The sequence below is a fragment of the Carassius auratus genome, chromosome 7, assembly GCF_003368295.1.
Source record: "Carassius auratus strain Wakin chromosome 7, ASM336829v1, whole genome shotgun sequence".
In the NCBI taxonomy this organism is placed as follows: Eukaryota; Metazoa; Chordata; class Actinopteri; order Cypriniformes; family Cyprinidae; genus Carassius; species Carassius auratus.
The window spans coordinates 22,197,333-22,222,864 of NC_039249.1; the positions used below are offsets into that span (position 1 = coordinate 22,197,333).

General features: G+C 36.5%; 2 protein-coding genes and 1 long non-coding RNA gene across 4 annotated transcripts in view; 2 read left to right on the forward strand and 1 right to left on the reverse strand.

Moving 5' to 3' along the window:
* Window positions 1-689: 689 nt before the first annotated feature.
* On the forward strand, window positions 690-4,397 carry LOC113106228 (uncharacterized). Its single transcript, XR_003292461.1, has 3 exons — window positions 690-984; window positions 3,204-3,282; window positions 3,568-4,397. It is a non-coding gene; the product is annotated as an uncharacterized LOC113106228 (long non-coding RNA).
* Window positions 4,398-7,696: 3,299 nt separating this feature from the next.
* crabp1b (cellular retinoic acid binding protein 1b) lies at window positions 7,697-14,416 on the forward strand. Its single transcript, XM_026267927.1, has 4 exons — window positions 7,697-7,952; window positions 9,591-9,769; window positions 11,596-11,709; window positions 14,004-14,416. Exons 1-4 carry the CDS (start codon window positions 7,883-7,885, stop codon window positions 14,052-14,054), a joined length of 414 nt encoding a protein of 137 aa, XP_026123712.1. The 5' UTR covers window positions 7,697-7,882; the 3' UTR covers window positions 14,055-14,416.
* A 1,623-nt stretch (window positions 14,417-16,039) lies between these two features.
* The window catches only part of sin3ab (SIN3 transcription regulator family member Ab), a 51,542-nt gene continuing 42,049 nt past the window's right edge, over window positions 16,040-25,532 (reverse strand). For both annotated transcript variants that reach the window (XM_026267928.1, XM_026267929.1), the window contains 4 exons: window positions 25,429-25,521; window positions 19,961-20,055; window positions 18,068-18,269; window positions 16,040-17,544 (listed from right to left, as the gene is read on the reverse strand). In XM_026267928.1, coding sequence (XP_026123713.1) covers window positions 17,323-17,544; window positions 18,068-18,269; window positions 19,961-20,055; window positions 25,429-25,521 — 612 coding nt within the window. In that variant the 3' untranslated portion in view covers window positions 16,040-17,322. The remainder of the gene's footprint in view (window positions 17,545-18,067; window positions 18,270-19,960; window positions 20,056-25,428; window positions 25,522-25,532) is intronic.

Sequence of the window (25,532 nt, forward strand, 5' to 3'; positions counted from 1 at the left end):
TGGGACAGTCCACAGAGAATAAAGAAAGCACACAGAATATGCCGTTGCTCCTCTTATATAATTCACGCTGCACAAGATTTTAAGCAACATAATTAAATCGTAACAGAACAATGGCCTGTTGTCAGTGTGTTTGCTGCAATTTTTTGTGTTGGGGTGTGATGGGCAGCTGTGATTAACTGGTGCTGTGATAGGGCCTCAGCCTTCAGCCCAAGAAAGTGCTGCCAGTGATCCATGTCTCAGCCAGAGGACGATGGCACAGACCTCATCACTGCGGCCAAAACCTCTATCTTACACCCACAACGGCTATGGTCCACTGAAAAGAGCATTACTCTCCTTTCCCATAAAACTCACATTTTCTGAAAATGTATATATATTTTTCAATTATATTCGTCTGTTACATGTTTATTGTAATGTTAGGTTTATTTACATTTATTAAGAAAACAGCACTAAAAAAACTTCAATTGTTGGTTAGATTTTATAATATAGCCTCATTAGTTAACATGAACTAACAATGAGCAGCATAATTTGCAGTATTTATTCATCTTTGTTAATTTTTAATCATTGTTCTTCCAAGTTACACTGAAAAAAGTCTAACATTGCTGTTATTCGTTTAATGTGTATTTTGTCGTTGAAATAGCTTAAAATTATTGTTTTTTTCATTTAAACTAAGCGTTTTAGTTTATATTTATGGTTGAATCCATTTTTTTTACATGGATACAATATGATTTGCAGCGGGACATTAAACTGAATTTATTCATTTGATCAAAGCAATTTTATTAAATTAAGCATGGTTTGCACATGCGCATTGCTGAGTTGGAGTGCCGCTCTCTGACCACCTGACCTGTTTATTTAAAGAATTTTTTAAAAAAAACGTCCGTTATAGTTGAACTGTGTGTTAAGCGGCGGCCGCAGTAACTTATACTTCAACAGACCCCTCCAGGCTGGCTGAGAGACACAGAAGAACTACGAGCAACTCTGAAGAAGGTAAAATAATCAACTTTGTATACCCTTAATGTTTATTATTTTATTTTTTTCAATTAACGTTTTACCTGACTGGCCTTGACTCGTAATTTCAGCATTCACGCTCGATAGTATGTAACTATCACTAGGATATCACTATTATTTCTAAATGCATAATTATGCTAGACATTTTTTTCCGCTCAATTTCTGACACTTGAAATGCAGTAGTAAATCCCCAGGTTCAAGCTTCAAACTTCATGGATGCAAACAGCGCGCTTTTCGACACCTCCCGCTTTTTTCGCGTCAGTCTGCATGACTTGTGTGAATCGTGCAGTTCTGAGAGGTTCTGATTATAATTTCACAAAGTCATCTGAAGTCATTCCATAGCTTAATCGGAGGGACAGAATTATATTTAGATCATTAAATTACAGTTTACGGAAACTCGTCTTCCCTCTCCCTGCGGCTGTCAATCATTCTCCATTTTATATTCAAACCGCGCGCCTCGTCCGTTACAGCAGGATCGAGCGGGTAAAACTCTCTCCAATATGATATATTCACATTATGAGGCTTGATCTGTGGATAAAGGGCTGTGGATTTGCATAAAATTATTATTTTGTTGGAGTTTTTTGCTGTTTTTAAACGACTCGCCACGCTGTGTCTGTTAGATCACACATTACAAGAACTATGAATTGGCATCAAACCAACAATAAATGGAATTTAAAACCGTGAACAAACAAATAATCGATAAACTGTTGGACAGATATACACGAGGATTTGTGCGCTCGACATTTCTTAGCTTTGTGCCGTGAACGAATCGTTCGATTTAACCGGTTCTTCTTAGTGAACCGTTTGAACTAGTTCACCAAATCGAACTGAATCGTTTGAAACGATTCACGTCTCCAATAAGCATTAATCCACAAATGACTTAAGATGTTAACTTTTTTAATGTGGCTGACACTCCCTCTCAGTTCAAACAAACCAATATCCCGGAGTAATTCATTTACTCAAACAGTACACTGACTGAACTGCTGTGAAGAGAGAACTGAAGATGAACACCAAGCAGAGCCAGATAACGAACAAACACGCCCACTGCTGGAGCGGTTCTCTTTCTCGAGTCAAGAGCCAGTTGCATCAGTTTTCCGATCAGCAGTACGTACACTGAACCGAGAATCGTTTCTGTCGGACACGTCCGATTTGATAACCGATGAGCTGATGATACTGCGCATGCATGATTCAGTGTGAAGCAGACTGACACACAGAGCGTCTGAACCGAACTGGTTCTTTTGTTATTGATTCTGACCTGGCGAAACGTAAGTTTATTTCATAACAAATACACTGCAATAAATTATGTATAGTAAGTGGATTACGATTTCTGCCCTCATGACATCTAATTTATTTACTTTATATCTTCAAGACTTAAATCCTCATGCACATTATTGCTGTTACTTTATTCCGTGTGTTGTTGCAAAACTTGATTGTAAACTTTCCATGATTATGAGGTTTTTAACTGACTAAAGTTATGATTAAGGACTTTATATTTGATAGACTTCTCTAATGACGTCAAAACGTTGAGCATAAAAGAACAGATGGACTGTTTTTTTTTTTTTTTTTGACTTGGGTCTCTGCAGAGCAAAAGTGGGCGTTTATTACCTTGTGAGTGGTTTCAAACTGCTGGGTGTTTCTAAATCATGCAATTAAAATGATCACCCTTACCCAACCCCAGCCCTAAACCTAACATCACTATGACATTAGCCAATCAGGTATCATGGTGTAAAAACACCCTGATTTGGTAACTCCCATTACATTCCTGCAGAGACCTATGCTGTTTTTTTTTCAACCGGTTTATTGAATCGAACTGCCCAAAATACTTTTTGACTACATTTTACATGTGTTTGCATCCCTGAAACTCTGAAACTTGACTAATGGTAATGGTTACTTATGCTATCAATAGCTAAAGGTCCTATGTGATCTTTTATTTACACTCCTAATTATCTTGTGTTCAGTATTTATCAGCCATAATATTACAAGGCGCAGCTATTTGTATCTGGTAATGTTAGTTTGCTACACTATTAACAGCATTTACATGTGGTAGAAATTTACCAAAATGTTAGCCAGCTTTTCTAAAATCATAAAATAAAGTATATATCTATTAATGTTAAATGTTGGGTATTCTTAATTTGTGTATGATGTTAGTAGTTAACACACTTTGATGGCTGAAACTTAAATCATGTTTTCTCTTTCAGCTTCAGGGAAGCAGCCACCAATCAGTTGTTCCTGCTGTGCAAATTATTTGGAATCTCCTGCCAGTGATCATTGCTTGTGGTAAGTTCTATTTCCAATGTCATGAGGACGTTTGTGATAATTAGGCATCCTAAAGTGTAAAATTTTCTCTCATCTGGGAAGTTGTCTACCAGATCTACTAAGTAAAACTAGATCATCACTTTTAATTTAGTCACATCCCTTGTAATGAACATTTGATTTTGATTTGCTAATCAAATGTTTTGTTTTGAAAGTTTAGATTGTATAAGAGCTTGGCACATTATGATCTAACATGAAATCGGGAGATTTTCTGAAATTATAACATATTTTCTTTCTTTTTTTGTGCAGGATAATGAGGTTGAAGAACTGGAGCGGACAACCATGGCGATCTTTATCACTGGGAAAGAGGATCCTCTCCATCCACCTAAAGACGGTTGCTGGGCTCATATATACACTAAACCTAAAATATCCAAAAAGGCTACAGTTCACCTTTGAATTTGTGCAAAATGTCCTGATGGAGCTTGATGGAATAAAGATGACCCCAAAAGTCACTAGTACAGGGATTAATTGTATAATTGCATAATTGTTACATTTTATTGTGTTTTTACAGCCAAGACTTTAGATCCTTTTAATAAAAAGGTTGTACTAACAAGGCTGCATTTTCACTGCAGCATTTACAAATGTGGCTGCCCAAGTTCGATGGCTACCAGGTACAAAGGTTGAATAAGGCCAAGTCTTATGAACAACTGAAGAGACTGATTGCAATGTTTCAAGTATTTCTGCTGTCAATCTTCATACATTTGAAGCAAATGTTCAATGTTGTGAGTTTATTGAACAATAAATGTGTTCTAAAGGAAAAGTGTTCTGAGTAGTCATTGATTAAAATTTATTGAAATCATTAATTAAATAAAATAATTAATTTAATCAGACCTATAAAAATTAGTTTGTTCCAAACTAAAATAATTAATTTAATTTAACATATACATATTAGTTTAGTTGGTTTGTTCTAATTTAAAAAAATTAGTTTGTTCCAACCTAAAATAATTAGATTGATCAACCTTTAAAAAGTGGTTTGCATGGATTTAAAATTTTCAAGTTAAACTAAATTAAATTATTTACATTGAGTCAATGTCAAATGTTTCGTGTGATTGATTACTTCAATTTTTTTAAGTTGATACAAGGTTTTTATTTTTTCAGTGTAGTTAAGGGACACTCCAACTCCAACTCAAAATTACCCTCATGTTGTTCCAAATACGTAAAAGCTTTGTTCGTCTTTGGAACACAAATGCGCTGTTTTCTTTCAAATCATTGCGTAAATACACATAGAAAACATATCCTTGTGGCGCGGCTTACACAGAAGAGCGTAAGCAGCTTGCGTTCAGCTCTATTGTCCAAAATGGCGTAACAGTGATGGGGAGAGAAAGAGAAGACGAATCATGTCATTATTTTTGTTTTATTTGCATACAAATAGTATTTTCGTCACTTCATAATGTTACGGTTGAACCACTGATGGCAGATGGACTTTCTGACAATGCTTTTTTCTGCACTTTGATAGCATAATTTATTTGGAAGTTAATGGTACATTCACAAGCCTCCCGGTTTTCATCCAAAATATCTTAAATTGTGTTCCAAAGATGAACGAAGCTAAATGTTAAAATGACCAAAAATGGCTGCGTCCAAAATCCCATTCTCTCTGATTAGGCAATTTTGAATAATTTATTATTCTGCGACTGTTAAAAAAGTTTTGTTCTATATAGTATGAAAACATGTCGTATGAATATAATCTTGGCGTACTACATGCGCCATGATTTCATTGTCATGGGACCTACCAGCTTCAGTTGCAATGCTGTCATTGTGGACTCCTGGGATGGTAAAGTTTCCATTTGATCCGTACAGAATCCCACTGGAAGTGGTGCATCATCTGGGTATTTTTCTACTAACATTGTATGAATAATGTGAATTTGGAGAAGTATGTAATTTCATATGCAGTCTAAGTTGAACAAATAGTAGAAGTATTGTTCCGTGCTCATCTATGTTTACTGGTGTAGTTACTCAATGTAAACATATGACACCTTGTTGTTACTAAATTTTCTTAATCCCTATTAAAGAATGCTGTTGAGAGAAATGCTCAGTGATAAGCAGATGGGAAGCTTGCGAGCTAAGGTCTGATGACTCAATCGCTGATTAGTTTGAGGTCAATGCAGATAAATGATCAAGCAAAGATCAGATGGACTGGAGTTTGAAGCACTGCTCTTCATAGTCAGACGCTCAGGGCATTGACGCGTGCTGTCCCACTGGGAGTGACAACCATTAGGTACATTTCTGAGTGAAAAATGACTGAGCATAATAGATGTCCTAACGAGTCTGGGGGTCTCTGTATCTGTGATATCAGTGGACAGGGTGTTGTCACACTGGGCCATGTCTCTTTTGCAGAGCTGGACATTGATGGATGTTCTCCATTAGTGTATGTCGATCGGTGATTTGTGATTTAATCTGGTATGACCTCAAGCCAGGTCCATCTGCACTCTTAAAAGTAAAGGTTCCTCAAGGGGTTTTCTCAGCAATGTCATCGAAGAATCTTTTCTGGTTCCCTAAAGAGTCTTGCACTTGCAGTGAAACGCTTTCCTAGTATAAAGAACGTTTTAAAAATCTAAAGAACCATTTTGCACTATAAAGTATCTTTTGTGGTATGAAACGGTTCCATGGATGTCACACATTCTTTTTGGAACCATAATGCCAATGAAGAACCTCCATTTTTAAAAGTGCCAGAGTGTTTACAGAAAGACAAATAGAAAGAGGCATACGTTGGTAATTTATTACAGCAAGGTTTGATTTGTTAACATGGTAACACGAACTGACAATGAACAGCACGTATTAATCTTAATCTCAACATTTAGTAATACATTTTTCAGATCGAAAATTGTGTGTTGTGAACTGATATGAACAGGGGTTTTTGTATTTATTATTATTATTATTTTTTTTTTTTTACACAATTTAAGGTTAACAAGTGCCATAAGAATATTGTACTCATTGTTGATTCATGTTAGTTATGTTAGTTGATTCATGTATGCATTATGTTGATTAATGCATTATCATAGGGTTACACTTTAAGGTGTCCTTGTTTTTAAGGCGTCCAATGTAATTAAACAATAATGTACGGAGTAATATTGACTAATTAAATGTATTTACTATATGGGGTTTGATTTAGGGACCTGGCTTGTAATTATGGATAGTTTACTGTTATTACTATAGCAAGAGAAACTGTAAATTATAAATTTTACCCAAAAGTGTTTAAATGCAACATTCCATTTTCTAGTCCATTGTTAATGCTATAACTGTATGCAATACAGTACAGTATGTTAATGCAACCTTTCTGCATGTTCTTGAGGAACAATGGTCCTCCACATCATGGTCTTGGCATGGCACAGTCTATTTCATGGACCACACATTGGCACATTCACCAGGCCCTTATAAAAACAAAGGAGAGAAAAGATACATTCACACACGGCAACATCTGAAGGCCCATACCAAATCAATTGATTGATGGGACAAACGGTGGCTGATGAGGGTGCGCTAGCGAGTGGATGGGTCCGTTCCTTCTCCTGGATACTTCCTGAAGAAATGACAAAGTGCTCTCTGCCCTCGCTCTACATTAATTATCAACTGCTGTCCCAAAAGCACTTTGTCAAAGAGATAAATGAAACAACATCGGGACAGGAACAAATCAGACTGCCTTGGAGGGGAGGGGGAGTTCGGCCTGGGGCCCCTCTTTCTCTCCTGGGGCTCCTGTCCTTCTCCTCTTGGGAGGCAGGATCCAGGATGAATGGGTCTTCATGGGAAATGTGTCGGGGGCAGTTTTCTTAATGTGCTGCGGGTTGTTTAAAAGACAAGAAAATTGACTCAAATTGATATAATGTATATCTAGAGTGCATGCAGACTGGTGCAGAATTAACTTTGAGACACTGTTCATTTAGAAATTGCTGCTAAATGTAAAAAAATAAAAAAACAAATAACAAAGAAATTACAAGCAACACTGAATTAAAGATGACATTCTGAAGAAGAAAAACTGAAAAAGTATTTTCTTATAAAATGTACTCCAATAATCATTCTCCTAATTTCATCAACCGGGTGTATTTGTAAAAATAATTCATATTGTGACAGCACTGCTGAATAGATTAAAAAAAAAAGTACGCTGGCGGAAAATGAAAACTGTAATTTACTTTCACTTTAATCCAAAAGTTGAAGAACTGGCAAAGCGATAAAAAAGCCCCATAGAAGAGTATGAAGTGATTACTTAAAGTCTTTAGGAGCTTTATATGAGAATAAATGTGACAGCCCGGATAGTATTAAAGCAATGAATTCAAGGATGTGAGATGAATAAGAAGCTCCTGTAAGCCATCACATCCATCTGGGTGGGAGAGAGAGAGGGAGGGAGGGACCACTGACGTACGTCACAGATGCTTGCTATCAGCAGTGGTCCAGAAGGCGTAACACAGAGACCGAAAGAAAGAGAGGGTGACACTCTAGAAGAGACAGGGTAAGAAAGAGAAGAAGAATCGGACAGCCTCTTAGATCTAAAAAGTGGTCGAAGATCTGTTCGCTGGGTTTCTGAATTAAAAGTCAAGTTTTTGAAAGCCGGAGTGATAAAAACGACCAGGTCAAGATGCCTAATTTCGCTGGAACCTGGAAGATGAAGAGCAGTGAAAATTTTGAAGAACTCCTCAAAGCGCTTGGTAAGTGATTCACTCACTTCATCCTTCACTAAGTGTAGTATGTGATGACTATAGACTGTTTTATCCTGTTGTTTAGGCCCCGTCCAGAATACTCTCTTCTTCTGCTGTTTAGTCTTCAATAGCATATTCATGGATTAACTAGTGTGAAGAGTAAATCACTATTATTTTCGGGCTGTTGGACTACGTCTTCAGTCTCTTTTGTTTCTTTGGCAGCATGAGTTGCCTGGATTCTTATTCAAATTCTCAAAGCCACAGAGACTACAGAGATTTAGCAAGGGCACAAAAATGCACCAACAAAGTGGAATAGATTTTTTTTTACATTTTCTTTTTAATAAAATGTAATTGTTTCATACCAAGAATAATAATACAAGTTTTGTGCAGCCCAGAAATTATGATTTGATCAAAATGTCTGAAAAATTATTGTTATTTTTTTACATTAAGGTTCAAAAGTCTGGGAAAAGATTTTTGTTTTTGAAAAAAGTCGCCAAAGAAGGCTTCAATTATTTAATCAAAACTACAGTAGAAAATGATTTAGTATAATATATAAATATAATATATAAATATTATATATATATATATATATATATATATATATATAAATATTATATATATATATATATATATATATATATATATATATATATATATATATAAACTATTTTATTTGTTTATAAATATTAGTTATATCTGTAATGGCAAAGATGAATTTTCAGCAGCCATTACTCCAGTCTTCAGTGTCACGATCCTTGAGAAAAAACATGCTTATTTGAAACATTACTTATTATTATCATCAATGTCGAACAGTATTTAATATTTTTGCATAAGCGGTGATACATGATTTCAGTATTCTTAAATGAGAGTTCAAAAGAACAGTGCTTATTTCAAATATAAAAGTATTTTTATATTGACCCCATATTTTTAAATGGTAGTGAGCTTCTTTTTTTATATATATATATATATATCATAGTGAAACTGACGACAACAATTCCCCAGAAAACTGCTAAGCATAAAGAGACATTTCTGAGTAGTGAAATGTTTATGAAAGTGGTTAGAGTTTACACTACAATGCTGTGCCACAAACACGCAGTTAGCGCTTGTAGTTTCAGGATTGTCCATGTAGGCACTACACAAGTCCAAGAGCCGTGGCATTCCTTCCAGTCAACACCCTGTCATTGCAACTCCTTATTTTCAACATCTGCTGATAACAATCTACTCTGTGGTCACTTTAATAACTATTTATGCAGAAAATATGGCATTCCGTGGCTGTATGAATGCTTAACTTGCCCTACTTTTGACTAGGAAAAATTAACGTCAGTCGCATTATAAACATGAAAGCCACACAAGTGAAAGCAGGTCAGATATTCCCTTTGCCTCAGTATCTATTGCAGCAGATTCAAATAAATGATGTAAGCCATCTTGAGGGAATTAGAGCGAGATATACAAGTGTATAATTACAGCACAGTCTAGAGCAATGAATGCTTCGTGGGGTTATTCAATCATTTATTGTATATAATAATCTTTTCATTTGGAGACTTTTGTTTGCTTCATTCTGCCTCAGTGACATAAAACTGAAAACATTTGAAGAAGCAAAGTGGTGAATTTGACATAACTCGTGATGAGATGTTTCATGTAATGCAGGGGTGAACGCTATGCTGAGGAAGGTGGCCTGTGCTGCAGCCTCTAAACCCCACGTGGAGATCCGCCAGAACGGAGAACAGTTCTACATCAAAACCTCCACCACCGTGAGGACCACCGAAATTAACTTCCAGATAGGACAAGAGTTCAACGAGGAGACCGTAGATGGGCGCAAGTGCAAGGTTTCTCTTTTTTTGATCAGTATCTTTATTCTTTAGAAATGAGAATACAGAGATGTATGTGTGTGTATATATATATATATATATATATATATAGTACTATTCACTCGTTCTTTAATATTATATATATTTACATCGGAAGGACATAATTTAACGTACTTGCTTAAAAAAAGTAGCATGTCAAACCTTATTGCATACCTCATATATATATATATATATATATATATATATATATATATATATATATATATATAAATTGCACAGACAGGACTCAATAAATTGATAAAAAAAATTGCAGTCTGTACAGTACATCAAAGAATCCTATAAAATGTATCATGGCTTCTGCAATATAATATAAATACAATATAAGTTAAAAAAAAAAAAAACGTTATACTGAGGACTGGAGAAATGGCTGCTGAAAATTAACATCAGAAGAAGAAATCATTTAAACATTAAATTAAAAAACGGTTATAAAAACAGTATGTTTTTACTAATATTTCACAATAGTACTAATTTTGCCACAATGCTGTATTTCTTTCACAAATATTTTTAAGGTATTACCAACCCAATTTTTGTTTTACTTTTATGGGTGTGTGTGTGTGTGTGTGTGTGTCTTATATTCACTATAAGTACCAAATGTCCCCACAATGATAGTAATTTTTGACCTTGTGGGAACAATTATGGTCCCCATGAGAAAATGTTGGGGTAGGTTTAGGGGTAAGGGTTTAGAAAATACAGTATAAAATATAGTATAATACAGTATTTAGTACAGTATAAATATAGTATAATACAGAAAAAAAATCATTGCATCTATAGAATGTTGCCATAAAAAAATGGAAACCAGTGTGTGTGTGTGTGGTGCAGAGGTGTGCAAAATATATTAAATTACTTACAAGATGTTTAAAATTTAAAGTTTTCTTAATTAAAACTAAAAAAGTAATAAGCACAATACGAAATGGAAGAATATCACTAAAGCTAAATAGACAGTTTGTGACTGTAATAATCTGTTTTCACCTCTAAGGCAGGTCACAGACAGCTTGGTAAAATAGATAATATGACACACAAAGTGCATCAAAGCAACACTGCAGGCTTATCTAAACTAGCTACAGTCGCCCTTATGCCTTCCACCTTTAATCTCCCGGATTTGAATGGATCTGAGGGGATTCCTGCTCAAACGGCTGCTCTCATCACACCCAGCACCGTGCAAGATAATGTGTGCATACTAAAGACCGATGAGCAGGATGTGTTTTCATTCGGAGCCTGTCAACCCATCTGAGGCTGCTGAAAGGGCAATGGGTGGCGACAGGCCGAACTGTCATGTGCTAGAAAGCCTTTTTAACAAGCTAGCCTTTATGACTGCTGCCTTTTTACAAGCAAATAAAAGCAACCACAGGCCTAGCACAAAATAAACATCTGTTTTTCAGAAATGGACACCCAAGCATTTTTCATTTTACTGTTTATTTATTTGGCAGGGGCAACATTAAATGAACACAATGAAAACTGTGTATTTAGTTATTCAGTTAATCGCAGCACAAAAGATTAAGCTCAGAGGGTGGTAAAATATATAGCTATGACTCATTGGCATGACGTCGCAGGTCACCTGAGGTGGTCATCTGTCCTCACTCCATTACTTATGATTCATTCTCTCAAATCAATGTCCTAAAAGCTTTTAAAATTCAATGGACATCATAATTCAAGTGCATATGGACAGACGAGTTCCTCTGAGAAAAATAAAAAATGTTCTTCCAGTGTGCAGTGCATGTAGATACAGATGTTCCTCTTCAAAAGGCTGTTTTGTGGAATTGCCATTTGCCTGTAATTGTCCACAGAGCCTGGTCACATGGGAGACAGAGAACAAGATGACCTGCAGGCAAACCCTTCTGGATGGAAACGGCCCCAAGACGTACTGGACACGAGAGCTGAGAGGGAACGAACTCATTCTGGTGAGGAGCTTTGACAGTTTCTGTGTCTGTCACTGTGTGTTTTGTGAGAAACTGATCGCTTGGATTTGTTTGGAATTTTTACAAAAAAGCAGGATTGGGTAAACATCTGGCCTGCTCCATTTTACAGGCCAGATGGACAACAGTAAACTGGTCTTATAACTGAGGAGGTTTATTACTGGCTTTATTCACTGGCTTCGCTGCCCCTGAGGGACATCAAATGTCTTCCTCTCTCGTTCAAGTATCTGTTATAAACTTTAAAAAAGATTTGGGAAAGACTTGTGATGGTGAAACACTCACACTCGCTCACATTCTTCACATGGGTCACTGAAAATATGTGCCATAAAAAGCTGCTCATGAGCATTCAGTTAAGGTAACTGATGCATAACAAGTGAATACAACCTACAGTAGCATCTAACCTTGTGTGGCACTCATCTCTGGATCACATGCATCCTGATAAAGTTCATGCTATTTATAAGTAGTATAAATATTATATATTATATATATAAGTATATATATTTTTTATATATAAACTAAGTGTTAACTTGCATAAAATTGGCTTAGCATGAAAGGTCCCCTTAAAAGTCTGTCCTGCTTGAGAAGTTTTAAGATGTTGTTACTTGTACTATGCACAACAAATAACATTCATTTGATATAATTTATTGAATCGATATACTTGATTTAACATATATATATATATATATATATATATATATATATATATATATATATGTATATATAAATTAACAAGTTTTGGTTACCAATTTTGTGTACAACCCAGAGACCTCTCAGACATTCTCTTAGGTCTTTTTTAGACCTAAAATCTAACATTATTTTGACACTATACACACTGAGAGGAAATAAGTAAATATTATTATAATATATTCCATTTCATTTTCATAGTTTTAACATTTTTTTTTTAAGTACTGACGGCATCCATCATGAACAAACATTCAAAGACTTGTTACTCAAGTTTTGACAAAACAAATATTAATCTTGCTTTTTTGGGGGAAAAATATCTATATTATTGACAACAAACCAACATTTGGTTCCAAATTAGCAGTATCTGCTACTAAGTGATAACTATAGTCAAACTGTGCAGTTTGCATGCATTTATTCTTTTATTTGGCATTGTTTTATGTTGCCATTCATATAACATTTGTTGAAAAAACTATTTACCAGGCCATTTCAGACCCTGTGTGCTCTATTCATGGAAAGTTATTGCTAAATAAATGAGCTCAACAGAGAAATACGCTGAACCATTAACACAGCACAACTTGCATTCAGTGGTATTTTTGGTCCACATTAATGCGCTCATGGACCTTGACACAGTTGGTGGCATTACAGCATGCCGGACAAGAAAGACATGTCGAAGTCACATCTGTGTCTTATTAGGCACAGCAGAAAATGTGATGCATCACAGTGAACAGGTAATGCAGCTGGCTCACATCAAAACTCCTTCAGGCTCATGAGGAGGAGAGACTTTTGAATGCATGATGGTGATGCATGTCTTTTCATTCCCGACCAGCTGTTTTGTCATGAGCTGAATAATCATGACCAACTGCAGCTAATTAAAAAAAAAAAGGTCTAGTTGCATATTAATATAAGGGCAGCTGCTTTCTGTCTTTTTGTTTACTGAAATTAACCACTTGAAACCATTTGTCATTCATTATAAATGGTTTACATTAAGTTTACTTAATTTTTGCCTGTTTTTTTCACTCTAGTGATTAATGTGGGTGGCTTTTTGTGAAAGTGGCCACATTTTAATAAAACTGGCATCAAGGGACAAAGTTGCTGGCAGTGACCCAGAAAATGCTTTGCAAACGGGTCTAATTGATCATGTTACATGTAGGAATCTGGCGGTGTGTAAGGGCCTGACACTCCTCTTTCTAATGTGTCCCACGGCACGGGCGCACACAGCAGATGGCCCGTCCTAATACCATTTTTTTCAAAAGAGTGCGTGAGGTGGTCCAGCTCTGGAGCGCAGATGGTCTATGGCGTTGTCAACTGCTCTAGTTCTGTTTTGATGTGATTTCCAAACGTTTCAGCACTGAGAAGTCAGAGGCACTTCCTCTCAATCCCATCAATACATCAGTCAAAGCACTTGAGTGATAAACAATTCCAAAAAGCTACAAACAAATTGTTTACGTCAGAGCTACATGTCTTCATTTTAGGAGTGTCACATATAATCACTCTATGACCGCAAATAAATCATGGTGAACAAAATGAACTGTGAATAACACTGAAAGAATGAATGAGTTAATGGCGTTCTCTCTTTATTTATTTTTATTGCTTAGACCTTTGGGGCCGATGACGTGGTGTGCACACGGATTTATGTACGTGAATAAGCACTGGATGGAGGGATATTCCAGCACTTGCAGCTTTGGAGGAATAACATTTTTGTTTGTGATTAACTTGTACTGTTGTTAGTTGATACTTTTTTCTGTTACGACTTAATCACCATTTATGTTTATTCAATTTAATCATTAGATTCATTTTAATAATGTTTTTTTAATAATGTAGTGTTAGTCAGGCCTGGCTCAAGCGCTAAGATGTCTTTAGGTGGGCCGGACAGTTGAGGAATTGAGAAGACCTGGTGTTAGTTATATTCATGGTTATATCTGACAAACATTTGTAATGGTTTACTACAGTATTGTCTAATAATCTTTATTAACTTTTTTGTAGTCATTGTGCATGAAATAATAAAGACATATGGTTGTTAATGATATGATTGTGCATTTGTAAATCTCTTTAACCAGCAAGTTTCACTGGAAACCTACATTTACAGTATTTTCCGGACTATAAGTCACACTTTTTTTCATAGTTTCGCTGGTCCTGCGACTTATAGTCAGGTGCGACTTATTTATCAAAATTAATTTGACATGAACTGAGAGAAATGAACCAAGAGAAAACATTACCGTCTCCTGCCACGAGAGGGCGCTCTATGCTGCTCAGTGCTTCTGTAATCTACACTGAAGACATAGAGTGCCCTCTCGTGGCTGTAGACGGTAATGTTTTCTCTTGGTTCTTGGTTCTAAATAAATGCGACTTAAAGACAGTGCGATTTATGTTTTTTTCCTCATCGTGACGTATTTTTGGACTGATGCGACTTATACTCAGGTGCGACTTATAGTCCGAAAAATACGGTATATATGCTTGAATCTTGTGTTAATGAATCTGTGTTTTATATATATATATATATATATATAATTTTGTGATAGTTGTTTATGAGTCCCTTGTTTGTCCTGGAGTGCATTTCCAAAAAGCAACTATGGTTGCAAGTTCCGTCATTGCTAAAAGTTCAATGGAGCTCACAACCATAGTTAGCTAACGATCCTACAGTGACGCATCATTTAGTACTGCCCTTTAGAAGACATATAAAATGCAGGTTTCCCAGAGGACAACATTACTGTTCAAATATTTGAGGGTCGGTAATATTTTTAAAGAAGTAATAACCCATTAAGAAATAACCCCAAAACCTTAGAATGTGAAATATTATTGCAATTTAAAACGTATCATTATATATTTTAAAACGTAATTTATTCCTGTAGTGGCAAACTCAAATTTTATGCAGCCATTACTCCAGTCTTCACAGTCACATGCAAAAGACAAGTATCTTGCATGGCTAACAACAGGGTCAAAAGAATCAACAGGGTCAAAAGAACGTGTTGGCATGCTTCTCTCCATCTGTGAGGAAAAGCCATCATCCTTCTCCATTTTGTGCTATTTAAGTTATGGACTTGGAGAGCATATTTTAATGACCCATTTCTTCAGGGACCGCTTAATTATAATATGGGGCCAAATCCTAATTAAATAATGAACCATATCGAACACTTTTCCTTTTTTTTTTTTCTCCTGGTAAGTTAGATGTCACTGTAGACTTTTATTACTCTCTTTGGTGTTTAAACGCTTATTCCTTTTTTGGGCAAAAAAAAAAAAAAAAAAAATAACAAAAAAACTTACACAATTTAAAAAATCTCTAAAGACTGTTAAGAGTTAATTGCATTTTCTAATAAAAACCGTAGAGATTTAGTGTAAGAGCTCTAGCATTGCAAATTAATAACTACATGCCTCAATGTGATCATGAGAGTTTGGCTAATGTTTTAAAGGTTAACTCTATAGTCACATTTGAGTGTAAAACATTATACTGCACCCCAGGAGAATGTCCAAACACTCCCTCTTGCGCCAGTGTGGGAAAACTACACAGTGGGTTTCAATGCACATGAATTATGCATTCTCAATAATACTCAAGAGGACATGAGTGTAATTCAGTGAGAAAACACACATGCATTATTGATCCTTATAGTTCCAGGCAGCTCGACACACAGCAGGGTAATCTACTACAATTCTGTTTTATTTCAATCTTTAAAACAATAATGAATAATATAAAAGGCTGTACATGAGAACATAGAAACATGCTGTCATTGCCTTCTTTAAATATGTTTTACATATTTGTCAGCATAAACCAAAGCCTTAAAGCACATACAAATGTGCCCCAAGTTACATTTCCAGACTTCTCGGTACAAGAGGGCAAAATGGGACCAAACAGGTTTGTTTCTAAGTTCTACTCAGAACACAGGCAGTGATATCACAAATTTGAATACATGTTCAGATAAGGGGCCAAATATAGCATCATCCTATTCAACATCTCAGGTTCTGGACAAACTTGAAGCTGTCGAAAACGAACATTTTCATGACTACATAACGAGAGGAGACAGAGTGACCAGACGAAACACTTTAAACAAGTACTCCCTTTGGTAAGAATAGTCATAAAGTGTTTTCTTAAACATCCCAGCATTAGCCTCCTCCACTAAGCTGATAAAGAAGCCTAAAAACTGAACTACGTAACAGTGAATGTTGTCTGAATATAAACAGTCTGGCATATATACATCGTATTTACATCACAAGAGCTTTCGTGACTGTACTTATTTCTGGTTTTCCTGATTGACACATTGTGGCTGGTATCTTAGATGTCTATTAATTAATGGTAATACCTTCATTAATGGTGCTGTAATTAACCTGTGAAAAGAGACCTTGATTACATTTCATGTATATTGCGAACAATACACTTGGGAAATTCACATCACCAGTCGTGGTTTAGCTGCATAGCCTCAAACATGGAGACTTTTTTAAAAACCGATTTGTGATTTTCTCTCATTTGAACAGTTGAACCACAGAAGACATAATATTGCTAATAAACTACTATTCACCTTGAAGAGATGAAAAAAAAAAACAGAGAAAAAATTGGGCATGATCTTGACCTGCATTTGTAAACCATCCTTTTCACAAAAAGCTGCTCAAAAAGACAAAACCGATTCCTGTCTTCTTGGAAATCGAATACAAGTCTGACTAGAGCTGCAGCATTTGCAAGAAGTGTTTTCTTGCCCTCATGATTGAAGGTCACTAAACAACGGAGTATAAAGTCCAGGGGGGATGGGGGGAGACGGCAATCAAAAATTTAAAAAAGGTAAAAAAAAACAAAAAGAAAGGAAAGAAATTGAGCATTTTTCAAAGAACTCAACAGCGGTCAGATTTTAATTTCAGTGCTACTTCAGTCATCGTAAAAACAACATAAAATGGAGGGAAAAGCCCTCCCTTCTCTTAAAAACTTGAGCTTTACAACGTAGTGCTGTAGGTGACTTTGTATTTGTTGATGTTCTGGAAGTGGAGGATCTTGGGTTCACAGACGGTTCTGCAGGGCAGTAGCCCCTCCAGGCCCTCGCCCATCAGCCACGTGTAAGCGGCGGCCGCCATGTCACTGGTCACATGCTCTTTCCTCCACCTGTCTAGCCACGACTGAAAGCGCTGATGCAGACGAGTGCTTACTCTCTGATGTGACTGAAAATCATCAAGATAAACAGAAATCAATCAATCGTGTTAGTAAACAGACAGTGCATTGGTAAGTTAATTTATTAAGTTGAAGCGGGGTAAATCATTTTAATTAAAATGCTAATACATGAAAAAAAGATTCAAGCTGAAATCATACTTTCCTCTTAAAAACTATGGTTTTTGAAGAATATTGCCATCCAAACATTTCCAATTGCCATTTAGTATTTTGTGTCCATACAAGAAAAGTCAATGTGAACCGAAACCGTTTCATTATGATTATGGTTTAAAATATCTGTTTCTTTAGTAGAACTTAAAGGTCATGCAGGTTTGGAATGACTTGAGTATTAATAAATGCTGAAATAATTTTTGGATGGACTATTCATTCAACAATCCCAATTTCCGCTAATCAAAAATAACCATAATAAATGCAGTAGAAAGATCAGAAATGTATTTATATTTATTATATTGCATCGGATAATTGGCGGCTCTTGAATCAAAACGTTTGAGAACCATTGATCCATCATCTATATACCTGATGCGCTCTCAGCTGTGCAGTGCGTCTGTACATGTAGTCCTCCGACTTGAAGACGTACACCATCTTGTAGGAGTTGAGCTTAAACATGCACTCCATTTTTGAGTCCTCGCCGCCCTCGGAGGATTTCTTGGCTGTTTCTTTGGCCTCTCTCACCTGCATCTCCTGACCTCTCTGGCACTTCCGCACTCGCCTCAGGTTCCTTAAAAAGAAAAAGGCACATTGTTCAATTCTCAAAAAATTTAATCTTTCTTAAATTTAGTACAGATGCTAACAAACATGTTAAGGCTCAGCATCTGACAGCCTAAAGAGAGGGACATCCTAATCAAAAAGAAAAATTATGCACCAATGCAACTGTCTACAGTGCACCTGGGTCTCAACAGATATGATAAATTATCAACAAAAGTGATAATCTCCACTGAAAACTCATATCCGTGGCAAAACCGTATTGATCAAGTGCCAAATCAAGGTACTGGATAACAAAAAAAAAGAAAGAAGGTTATTTCCCTGCTTCAATTAAAGACTAAAATTAGAAGTGTACTTACCAAAGGTTACAGATGTGAATGGGCATAGAAACCATGACTCTTATTTTGAATTCAGGACTTCACTTAAAGAAACTAGCCAATCGTCACAAAAAAAAAGAAAAGAAAAAAGAAACCAGGTAGGGAATAAGGTTAAATGGCCAGGATATGGGTTGACATTGAGCATTATGCATTGCATGACCATGCACTAGAAGTGTTTGTTGCATTAATTTTCTTAGCAAAAACAGTGGGTGGTGCAAATGTCAGCTTCTCAACCTCGCACTGCACATAAACAGTAATGAATCAATCCAAAAATAAATACAAATTCGACTGTCAGTTTGTGGATGAACATGGAGACATGAAGAGCATCTCTCGGGCACTGCACATAAAACATGCATTATGAAAACTGAAAGAACAAGCAAATCAATCATCCTCCCATGCTAGAGCTCAAACGTCTGTTGGAAAGAAATAGACTGCACGCACATCTGAGGATAAAATTCAGACCAGAGTTTTATTGAAAAGCCCCTCTCTGAAATACAGCCGTCAGACCATGGTGAGTTTAAGTTTAAGTTCTAATCACGACACCACTTTGTAAACTGACAACCCCAATTGAACCCAGCAATGGGAGGACACATCGTCTTTGAGATCTCAGCATCAAATCTTACAGACTATAAAAGCATTTATACACAATCATGAAATCAGGTCACATACAGAATTACACAAACAGACCACAGCACACTTTACGTGAGAAAGCAAGAAAGTTTTCTGAAACCCAAAAGTGGGCTACTTTAAAAAAGATTATGAAAATCTATTCAAAAGAATGTACAGATTTGAACAAAGCACTCGGCTTTTTTCTTATCTAAATGTCTTCAGCCTCTTTAGAAAGTTGCTCTTCCAAAGAACATGGTGTCTCAACCGAACCCTGTTAAAAGCAGGCATATAAAAACATCTTCCATATTCTCAGATGAAAAACAATTATTAAAAATTAAATGGAATTTTTACCTCATTAAACGTGTCAATCAAGAAAAAATGGTGCACATAATTTTAGATAACACCTCTGCACACATTCCCCACAAACACACCATACTTACAATTTATAAATAAGCGTAAAAAAAACAATAGGTGGCCACATCTGAGCAAAGATAAACAGTCTAACAATTAATTTTCATGAAATAAATTCTCAATAAAGTGCAAATGCAAGCAAGCAGAGAGGTTAGGTGATTATACAGGCATCACTTGTACAGTCTGACTCCCAGACACTTCCAAAGACTACCAAAAGCATTCCTGGGATGTTCCTGTCTTGAGATGAAGCTTCATGGGAAGTTTAAAGGACTCGCGGCTCTAAAGATGGGTGTACTTGGCTGAGCCTCACCTGGGTAGAAACACAGGCTTCTGGGAGAGATGCTCTCGCAGCTCTGGAGATGCCGAGCTGGTGTTCAGATATCGCTCCACGTAGTCGGGCCAGCGCTGAAAAACACAGGCAGACATTCAAGGTTATTTTACAGAAGTAAAAGTCACTGTTAATACCAATACCATCTGGAACTACTGAATATTGCTCAATACATGAAAATAACCTTCAGGATATGTCCTGCATGGCAGTTTAGTGTGTTGTATTTGGAAAGATTCATTTCTTTAATGAATCTCATATATAATGCAACAGCTCTATTCATGTATTTACCTCTTGAAAAATTGACTGTTTTTGAAGCTCAAGACCAAAACTGACAGTCAAATGTAAAATGAGCAGAATAAAAGAACTATAAAAAGTAAGCAAAAACATGAATTTATCTCCTGACCACTAGGTGGCACTGCACCGAAACACAACAGGTAGTCTCAGGTCATGCTTGCTATTACATACACCAAGTTTGGTCACAATAAGCCAAAATGTGGAGATATAGCCTCAAATCCATTTTTTTGTACGTTTCGTCGAATCCGTTCGCAAGTTTTTCGAAAACGGTTGGACGAATCAAGTGAAATTCCATAAATTTCTTCCAGCATGGTCTGAAGATGATTTGAGCCAATTTTGTTGAGAATCAGACAAACAGTCTAAAAAATGTGAGAAAAAGTAGGTTTTTCGAACAATTGAAATTAGAGGAAAAAACTAAACCTTAGAATTTTTTTTTTTTTTAATTTGAAAAGAATTTGAAAGAATTTTCCTTCTATGCCTTATAGTTCAAAAGTTATTAGCATAAACATGAGTGCAAACTTGGACAAGTGGTGGCGCTAAAGAGTTCGAGTTAGACCATTTGCTATGGTTATTGTTGGGACTCTACTCCATCAGTGTACCAACTTTCCAGCAAGCAGTTCTATTGGCTGCCATAGACTCAATAGTGGAAGTAGAAGAAGCAGAAAAAAATAAATAAAAAACGCCAACAGATACAATAGATGCCTACGCACCTTCAGTGCTTGGCCCCTAATAAATAAACTTAATGAATAAAACAAATAATTGTATAATAATGAGAAATTATCATGATTATTAAAATAGTATTAAACACATTTTTATTAAAAATTATAGGACAGAATAGGTGTTTAGAATTATTTTATTAACATATACACACACATATATATATATATAAATTGCAGAAACTAAAAAATTGTTTCAATTGTTTTTTTTTTCTTTACAATATATATATTTTTTTACAATGAAGCCAATCTTTTTTTTTAACAACATGCACAGATCAATCAAATATTACTTCGGTTGTGAACACACTGCAATATCACACACACACACATTTTTTTTCAGGCTGATGGCTGAGGCTGCACCTTTGCCGTCCAGTTGTGCTACTGACGGGCTGATGGGCTTCAGAATATAGAAAATCCTGAAGAACCATGGGAGCTGATGCAGAAGCGAATGTACTTTGACAACCATCTTCCTGCAAGACCCACAACCACTGTACCCTAGAATTCTGTGTGGGTCTTCTAAAACTTGGCAGTTTGCTGAAGGAATTCATAATGGCAATGAATCCAACACCACTGTCTGATTTAATGTAGATATTCACGGCATCCAATCCTTAAGGGTCCACTGTCTGTCACTATCTCTGTAGGTTTTATGGAAGGATCAGTATTTCCCACATATTCCTCCATTCATTAAACAGCACCTTGTTGTTTCTGATCCAACGGATATTACCGCAGGGAGTGTTCCTTGGTTCAGTTGTTCGGGACACATTGTCCTGCGTCCCAAACAGTGCCACAAGCCTGAACCAATTAATTAAGGAAGTCCCTGAGGAGTGAGGAACTGGTGTAAGATTCGTCAAAAAAAAGCTTGTAGTCAGTGTGTCCAACAATTTTTCATCCACAAGGGCTGTAACGGAGTAATAACTCAAAATGCAATGTGCTTAAAGAGATGTTCCCTCCAAAATCCCAAGCACAAATGGAGTCTGCCAGGACAAATGTTTTCTTGTTCACCTTTGTGGGTTTTTTTCTGATGCTGGTTGAAGTACAGCTCTCATCAGCAATGATCTGTAAAGCAAGAAGTCGTCTTGCAGGCATCCCTACATTCCTCATGGAGTCCATCTTCAGAATACTGTTATACAGACCATATCAAAACCAGACAGGAATCTTGTGCAGGACATGATTTGTGCTAGAAGAGACCTCCTACAATAGTCTGTTGAGCAGACCTGGCTCAATGCAAAGTCTTGCCATGGCACATCATTTCTTTCTTATATTTGGGGCCATTTAGACATTAGTGTGTTCCCAGCTGTTCTTACAAGTCAGAAACATCTGTTGGCTTAATATCTGGTTCATGAACTTTGTCACCTCTCTTCTGAGGTGCTACAAGAAAGAGCAATAAGGAAACGACACCATTTTCGTCATTTCCCCTCAACAACTCTTGCAGCAGCAGGTGGCACAGATGTAGCAGATGTTGTCGGATAAAGCGATGCAGCAGAATGACAAAATCTGTTCATCTAAAGGATGGATTTCAGCCTTCAAGTAACGAGTCAGCAGAATGCCTATTGCACAGCACAGAAAGCAGCACAATGGAATAGAGCTCCAATAATGCTTCCCCCACAAAAAAGTAGAATTCGCACTAACATCAAGATAAGTTGTCAGATTGTGAGCTTTAAAATAACATAGTTTGTCAAAATCTGCTGAAGACAATCACACTACTGTCCCACCACCAATAGTCTCATACCAATAGCGTTCTTGCATTTCAAAGTAAACTTGGCTAAGGATTTTGCCACAACACTTCACCAGCAGTCCAGGTTGGATTAATAGGTTAACAGAGGGCTGGGAAATATGGAGCAAAAATATATCTCTCGATATATTTTGCTATATCTCGATATACGATAGGGCTGCACAATGTGTCGTTTAAGCATCTATATCGCGATGTACAAATCCACGATAGTCACATCGCAGGATGTGCGATGTAGGCTGTCATAGTTGATCCGTTATTCATTGAAATAAGGAACATTACACACGCCAGCTGCTCCCCGGCCCTTGACGAATGTGATTTGCGGATTAATTGCACAGCTTAACCATCATAGAGTGAAAGTTTATCATTGACAGGACTGAAAACCACATGCAAGTTTAACAGGGAAGAGAGAGAGGGAGCGCGCGAGAGAGACCGAGAGACAGAGAGAGAGAGAGAGTGCGCGCGAGAGAGACAGAGAGTACATTAGAAGTACCATCAATGTTTATAGAAATGTATATGGATTTATTTTGCATGTAAAAAAAAAATATTATGAATATATATGTATTTTTGTTTTGTTTGTTTCTATTTTGCTATGTACAATGCTTTGGCAATATGTACCTTTGTATGTCATGCCAATAAAGCAATATGAATTGAATTGAGAGAGAGAGAGAGAGAGAGAGAGAGAGAGAGAGACCGAGAGCGAGCCGTTTTCAAACAACACGAGCAGGTGTCTTGCTCTCTCTCCCTCGGGCATAATTAATCAATTGACACGATAGTGTCGATGTTTAAATCATTTAAAATGAGAATGTGCTCACCCCATTATTGTTTGTAGGAAAAAAATATTGCAATATATATCGCAGAAAAATTAAATATCGCAATGTCATTTTTTCCCAATATCGTGCAGCCCTAATATACGATATATATCTTGATATCTTTACAGGAAAAATAATCCCCAAAAACTACTGCAAAAACAAATATGCCAAATATTACATGTTCAGGGCCCTATGAAACTTTTTTATTTTTTCTTTACCAAATGTTTTATTGTTACCTAATTCAGTGTTTTAGCATGTGTAATTATTTAAATGCATAAAAACAACTTAATTAGTTCTTAAAAATTCTACACAAATTCTTACAACAGCCTTATGTGAAATGTTTTTTGCCTTTAGAAATTCTGTGTATTTAAATTTTTCTGGTTATCAAATGAAGGCATAAAACGTTCATTTAATTGATCATTTAATTATTTAAAATTAAGCAAACTTTATTTTTTGGTAAATAAAAGGGATTTACTATTAAAAATAAAACATGGAAGAAATGTTGTGTGATTATTCCTTTAAAAAATTATGTTTGTTTCTTTTTAATAGTAGTAGTAGTGGGCTATTTACATTCTGCTGAACAATAGTAATAGATTTCTGTCAAATACTTTTATTTTGACGAACCGTTACAGTTATGTGTATGTGATACTACAGTCTTTGATGTGATATATGATGCTAGTTTTACTCAAATCAAATGGTCAGATGCTCATGAAGTGACTATCAGAGCAGTTCTGAAGATGATCTTCATGTGTTTATGTCCTGATTAAGTGAGATGACAGAAGATGAAATCACAGCGAGCGTCACGCACTTCCGTGTGTTTAAGGCCTGTGACACACTGGCTGTGTGGCGTCTCTGCTGCGTGTCAGGAGCGTGGCGGCTGCCTTGCGTTTTCTGTGTCTTTACACACCAGAACTGGGCCTGACGCGGCGCTGGCGCGCTGCTGCTGCTTGAGGGACGCCGATTTAATCGATTAAATCGGCAAAATAGACTATGTTTGACTGGTGCAATATTTGAAAATCAATAATTATTTATTTATTCTTTAAATTACATTTATATCTGAATTTATGTCAACCTATAGACTTTCAAATATCAAAATGTCATGAATTAATATGTATTTGTGTACAAAATGACATATAAACATATTTTCCTATTATATTTTGCCTGGAAACGCTTCCAACACCCATGCGGGCCGCGTGAAAAATAGGCATCGGTTTTATTTCTAGCATGCACGCGTTTTCCGCGCGTCTCACGCAGGCAGTCTACAAGCGCTAACCTGTTAACATGGGAGCCGAATTAAAAACAGACACGCCACGCGGCTGAGACGCTTGCGCCTCGCATCCAGTGTGTCGCCGGCCTAATGAATGAAGACGCGCTTCTGCGCCATTCATCAACACAGACATGCAGGATTCATATTTAAATAGACCTTTACGGCTTAATATTTGCAGATATTAGTCCATTACGATTTGATGTAAGTGCAATGACCTACTTTTGATTCATACATTCCGCGTTAAACTGTAAATTCCGTTTTTATGACTGGATTCCGCGATTCCCTCCACGTTTTTTGCATCGTGGAAATCATTGGGCCATACAGTAGACATCTGCCTGCTGTTCGCCCGACGTCTGAAAACCAAAGTATCTCCATATAATGGAGCCAGTTGTCCTTTTTTTTTTGACTAGTTCTGTACACGCGAGGGGAGAGGGGACAAAAGCAAGGAGGCGGGGGGCGAGCGAGCAGGGGCGAGCACAGCACAGAGAAGGCAAACAAGCAAAGTGGCGGAATCAGAATTAAATATAAATATATCGATATATACGATGTCAAAATCTATAATCGGGTTTAATAATATATAGATATATTTTAAATATCGAGATAAAATCTTTAGCAAAGTATCAGGCATGTACCTCAGTATCCACAGGTCCATCCGAGTTCTCCTCCTCTGTGTCCAAAAGCTCTACGGCCAGCTGCACAGTCCCTTTAGACTTCTGGAACAATAACTGCAAAGAAA

What these genes read in the sequence shown, in the direction of transcription:
- crabp1b (XM_026267927.1), top strand. Translation starts at nt 7,883, where the DNA reads ATGCCTAATTTCGCTGGAACCTGGAAGATGAAGAGCAGTGAAAATTTT. An exon ending in TAGATGGGCGCAAGTGCAAG is followed by an intron (nt 9,770 to 11,595) that starts GTTTCTCTTTTT and finishes AATTGTCCACAG; the next exon opens with AGCCTGGTCACATGGGAGAC. An exon ending in GAGGGAACGAACTCATTCTG is followed by an intron (nt 11,710 to 14,003) that starts GTGAGGAGCTTT and finishes TTTATTGCTTAG; the next exon opens with ACCTTTGGGGCCGATGACGT.